We start from the raw sequence: 5,077 nt of genomic DNA, 5'->3' as shown, positions 1-5,077 counted from the left end.
CCCCCCCCCCGTCCGACCCCGCATCCCCACCCCCGTAATCATCCAGCGGAGGAGGAGACGAGGAGTGAAACGGCACCACGTATGGCTCCATGTTCTCCTAACAGAACCAGGAGACTTCAACGGTCTGTGAAGAGATAAAGTAGAAAAAAATGATTGACAATAATAACAATAATTATTATTATTTCTGGCACCAAGCAGGTGGTTCCTCTGGGAATATAATCCATGCTTTTACACCAACCATCCACTAACCTTCCCTCCTTCCTGTCTATCATCGTACCTGTCTCTCCTCAGCTCACGTCCATTTCACCCCTACCACTCCACCATCATCTCTACAACTGTCCAATCATGGCGTCTCTAGTAATATTTACTGTAAACATTACTTACTTTTTTTTTCTTTTTTGAAAGTGACATTTTTATTAGAAATACCAACAGTACATCAACCAATAGGTCTATAAACTGTTTTTTTTGTTTGTTTTTTTTTACGTCTCCTAACTATGACGTCGATGTCCTTCTCCACCTGTCACTCTGTGGAGTGACCGATCTGAATGGAAAGACCAGAGACCAAGTCAGTAAACTGATCCTGATGGGAACACGATCCGTAGCTTTGTCGATACTTCCTTAAACCTATAGCTTGGACTGGACTAAAAGCTAAACATACAAACATCCACCGTTAACTTACTGACTTTAATTTACTTAACTATTTTAAAGGGACACGCAGAAAAAAAAGTAAAACATGTTCGTTAATTAAAGGACGTTGCTTTAGTTTCGGAATAAGGGAATAAAAAATCCCTCCATCATCTAATTACCGAGCAGCGGATTAGCCAACACTGACCTCAGCTAGCTACTAAGCCGGTTAGCTCTGCCTGTCAGCATCGATGACAGCTAAACGCGGCTAACTGTCGGTTTTGATGTAAATGTAACGATATTTAAGTATTTTATTTACCGAGACTGGTTCGACTTGTTGCGTCATCTTTTGTTTCTCGTCAGTGCCGCAGTTTCGCCCTCCATCATCTCCAACCAACGTTATCCATGAAGCACACACCATGACGAGGTGAACAAAGAGCAGTGACGTCGTCGGGATGACTCACTACACGACATCTTTCACCGCGGAAACCGAACAACCTGCCGCACACAACTGCTCTCGGTTTTCGGTTTTCAGAACAGAGTGACAACAGTTTAAAAATGATTATCTTTGTTGAGGCTTATTTAAAATGCTTTTTTTAACAGTCGCTGCTATGGTTATAAATATTTACATTTTTTTTAAATCAATACCATTGCATTAGTTAAGGTTAATGTAGAATAGGGTTATTTGGCAATTTTTCCTGAATTTTTCTTATGTGTAGTTGTTAACCGTCTTGGCTAACGTTTAGTTTTATGGCTATATTTGAGTATTTTCAGGCTAATCCCTTCACAAAAAACTACTTTTATTGTATCAAACAGTTACAACATTTACAGACTGAATTACATTTCACACACACGTCTGATTTGTTCTTTAGAAAAAAATAAATACATATATACAATTTATATACAAATATTATATTTGTAATATAAAAAAGCTCTTTCAGTCTAACGCAGGCCTGTCAAACATACGGCCCGCGGTCCAAAACCTGCCTGCTTGGGGTTTCAATCCGTTCCATTTGATGTATTTGAAAATAAAATACACAAACACTTTTATATTTCATCAAATATCAAAATGGATGTAATGTACTTTTTTGCATGAAAACAAAGGGGGGGAAAGGCTGTAGGTTATTATTTATAGGTTCATTAGTTTGAACCAAAACGAATTTGACAGCCCTGATCTGAGGCGTCAGACTGTAGCATCAGCGTTTGGATTCCTCGCCCAGTGGATCTCCATGTGCACCTTCAGATCTGCCGCGGTCAGAAACTTTTTGCCACAAACCAAACATCGAAACGGTTTCTCCCCGGATGACTCCGGAGCGCCACAGTGTCTGAGGTGGGTACTGTGAGCCACCTTTTTACCACAGGTTCTGCAGAAATAGGGCTTCTCGCCCGTGTGCACCCTGATGTGAACGTTGAGATTGGAAGTCTGGGCAAATAACTTTTTACAGAAGGGGCACTGGTGCGGTTTCTCCCCCGTGTGAACTCGGAGATGCGTGGCCAGGTGGTCTTTGCGGTGACACTCCTTCCCGCACTCTTGACACTTATAGGCTTTCTTTCCGGGGTGAACCTCGTCCACGTGCTTGACGAGGGCCGAGTCGTTCTTAAAACGCTTCCGACAGAAACGACAAGTCTTCTTTTCTTCCCTGTTGATGGAGACGGCGACGACACGGCGCTCGTCGTCTTCACCAAGAGTCAAGGTCCTGATGTCCAAAGGTGCTGAGATGGCCTCAGAGTCTGTCTGAGTTTGCTTGTTTTCTTGTAGTCTGTCTTTGACATCCTTGGATGAACCGACCTCCAGGTCAGGGTTGATGGGGAGATCCACCTGCTCCTCCTCTTTAACCTGCTGAAGGTCACTGCTCTGACTCCGGGTGTTTTTCTCCTGAGCACAGGTTTTCTCAGCGACAGTGACAGTGTCTGAAGAACAGAAAAGAAATTTGTCTAAAATCAAATCATGCGTGACCCAGGCAGCGGTGAAGCCACAGGTAGTCCCCCGTCCAGCTGCAGCTCCCAGCGGAGACACCGAGTCACTCACCTGCTCTGGGCGTAGCCGCTCCGGCTGTGAGCTGCTCCACCTCCTGTTTCAGACGGACGATCTCAGCGCTGGACCGGACCACTTCACTCTGATATTCGGCGATGGTTTTCTCCACCAGTCCGAGGATGTCTTCCGCTGCCGCCGCCAGACGTTTGTTGACCAGCTCTCTGAGCGACAACGTCTCCGACATGACGACACTCGGGTCCGGAATGACTTCACCGATGGTACCGATGATTATGCAAATACTAACAAAGCGATTTTAAATATTAGAGGGAGTGAGTTTAGTTAGAACGAGACATAATAACTTCCCGTTACCTCTGTTGGAGACTTGAAACGCTCAGATTGCTGCTTCTTTAGCGCCCTCTGCTGCAGTGGATGATTCTTTCTGCATCAACCTTTTATTTACAAGTGAAATAAATGTATTTTAAATCATGTTTTATTAGACTGACGTTCAAGGAGGATTTGTGAGGTCTACTGGTGTTTTAAATCTTTTTAAAATCTTTTTATCATGTTTTTTTAGACTGATGTTCCAGGAGGATTTGTGAAGATCTACTGATAAAATAATAATGAACCGACATAATTTATTAAACAACAACAAATCACTAGTATTCACCTTGATGCTTTATTATAGTTTTAAATCTTTTTATCATGTTTTATTAGACTGATGTTCAAGGAGGATTTGTGAGGTCTACTGATAAAATAATAATGAACCGAGATAATGTATGAAACAACAACAAATCTCTAGTATTCACCTTGATGCTTTATTATAAAGTCAAAGAAAAATCACAATTTGATGTTTTATTTACAGGTGTAGCTGCAAAACTAAAGGTTTGTTTACACTAACAACATCGTCATCCAAAATAAAAAAATACAAACTGGCATTCTAGCAGTACTGATCAATAAATCCTTAATTGATGTGTTTTTCTTAAATTAATAATTTCATAAATAAAATGTTAATCAACACTTGATTAGAGACAGGAAATCGGCATTGCCCTTCTAGAGCAGAATACACATTGATTTTCCAGCTCCTTGAAACACACTTTAATACTGATCAGTTTATTATTGTTACCAATAATAATAATATTAATAGTCTTTTCTGCCAAGTGATTCCTATACAGAACAACAGAATAAACAAACCAGTCACCATAGTCCTAACTGTATTTTTAAGGATGTAAGATATCAACTTTTTGCCAATATCCGATATGCCGATATTGTCCAATCACTTCATTTCCGATTCCGATATCAACCAATACCAATACAGGCGTAGTTATATTCACTTAGTTATCTGAACAAACCACTGTATGAGTTGCTGGCAGATGAGCTGCAATGCTGCCATCTAGTGACATTCACTTTCATATACAACCGTTTATCCCCAAAACTATTTTTAGGGGACACATTATTTGGTGAAACTCAGGCATTGTGTTTTCGGTTTTCATTATCGGAAGAAAAAACTATTACGATTCTTACATCCCCACTTGAAAGGTGAGAGAAAACTCAGTGAGACTGATATGAATTAAAAACAGCAGATTTATTAAACATCACAGCATCTTTGAAACAAGTCCAGATGATTTGTTGTGATCTCAGACAGGCGACCAGACAGACGATAAATGACTGAAATATTTTTTATTTAATGGATCAGACGATGGGAAGTCACTGGCAGTAAAAGGTTAGAACATTCTCCTGGTTTCCTCTGACCAACAGGACTGGAGCTCTCAGGTCACGTGACAGGAAATCCAGCCAGGCCATGAAGAGTGTTGTAGGACAGCGCCCTCTCCTGGCTACAGGCATGGTTCTGTCAGGAAAAACAGATTTTTGATGAGAAGTGGAACCTTAAACAAATAATAAAATAAAACTGTAGAAAACTGTGGAACATTCACATGACAATCAGAGCTGCGTCTCTGGAGAACTCCTGCAGAACCTCGTTCAGACGGATCTGACGGAGGCTCTGGAATTCACAAATGAAACAGAGGTGTGTGGGTTTGTTAGTGTGTATGTGTGAGTGTATGTGTGTGTGTGTAACGGACCTTTGCCCAATTCCTCTCTAAATCCTGATCTGTGATGGTCCATGGTTCCTCTTCGGAACTCTGTGACGCAGAATCCAAATCATGTTTGGGTTTTGTTTCAGACCTGAAAGGACTCAGCATGTTCTCAAACTGATGCACACTGTAGACACACACACACACACACATTCTGTGACCTCCTGTGACCTCAACCATTGTTCTTTAAATTTCAGCAGACGTACTTTCCCGGCTGAGGGCTCTGGTAAATATCAGTAAGAACCTCGACATCTTTGAAACCGAGACGGAACTTCTTTATCAGCGCCATGACTCTGAAAGAAAGGATGAAAAGTGAGACCGAGCGTGTGATTGGACGGGTACCAATCCCAGGATCATGGTCGAACAGCTGAGGACCAGATCAGTGTGT

The 5,077-nt window shown here is 41.6% G+C and overlaps 2 protein-coding genes across 2 annotated transcripts; both read right to left on the bottom strand.

Annotated features, from left to right (window-relative positions):
• Nucleotides 1-1,259: 1,259 nt before the first annotated feature.
• Nucleotides 1,260-3,059, bottom strand: LOC103387095 (zinc finger and SCAN domain-containing protein 31-like). Its single transcript, XM_017037080.2, has 3 exons — nucleotides 2,969-3,059; nucleotides 2,654-2,898; nucleotides 1,260-2,535 (listed from the first exon to the last, which is right to left on the bottom strand). The coding sequence occupies exons 2-3, from the start codon at nucleotides 2,841-2,843 to the stop codon at nucleotides 1,808-1,810; spliced, it is 918 nt and encodes a 305-aa protein (XP_016892569.1). The 5' UTR covers nucleotides 2,844-2,898; nucleotides 2,969-3,059; the 3' UTR covers nucleotides 1,260-1,807.
• Nucleotides 3,060-4,162: 1,103 nt separating this feature from the next.
• Nucleotides 4,163-5,035, bottom strand: LOC103387096 (solute carrier family 12 member 3-like). Its single transcript, XM_008321604.3, has 4 exons — nucleotides 4,896-5,035; nucleotides 4,678-4,816; nucleotides 4,531-4,598; nucleotides 4,163-4,445 (listed from the first exon to the last, which is right to left on the bottom strand). The coding sequence occupies exons 1-4, from the start codon at nucleotides 4,976-4,978 to the stop codon at nucleotides 4,304-4,306; spliced, it is 432 nt and encodes a 143-aa protein (XP_008319826.1). The 5' UTR covers nucleotides 4,979-5,035; the 3' UTR covers nucleotides 4,163-4,303.
• Between the last annotated feature and the right edge of the window lie 42 nt (nucleotides 5,036-5,077).

Source organism: Cynoglossus semilaevis, chromosome 12, assembly GCF_000523025.1.
Source record: "Cynoglossus semilaevis isolate Cse_v1.0 chromosome 12, Cse_v1.0, whole genome shotgun sequence".
NCBI lineage: Eukaryota > Metazoa > Chordata > Actinopteri > Pleuronectiformes > Cynoglossidae > Cynoglossus > Cynoglossus semilaevis.
This window is presented reverse-complemented; position numbering and strand designations above follow the sequence as displayed.

Excerpts from the sequence above, each read along its gene's own strand:
- LOC103387095 (XM_017037080.2), bottom strand. The coding sequence starts at position 2,843 with ATGTCGGAGACGTTGTCGCTCAGAGAGCTGGTCAACAAACGTCTGGCG. Across the intron at positions 2,536-2,653 it reads AGCGGCTACGCCCAGAGCAG|ACACTGTCACTGTCGCTGAG; the intron begins GTGAGTGACTCG and ends TCTGTTCTTCAG.
- LOC103387096 (XM_008321604.3), bottom strand. The coding sequence starts at position 4,978 with ATGGCGCTGATAAAGAAGTTCCGTCTCGGTTTCAAAGATGTCGAGGTT. Across the intron at positions 4,817-4,895 it reads CAGAGCCCTCAGCCGGGAAA|TGTGCATCAGTTTGAGAACA; the intron begins GTACGTCTGCTG and ends GTGTGTCTACAG. Across the intron at positions 4,599-4,677 it reads TAGAGAGGAATTGGGCAAAG|AGCCTCCGTCAGATCCGTCT; the intron begins GTCCGTTACACA and ends TGTGAATTCCAG.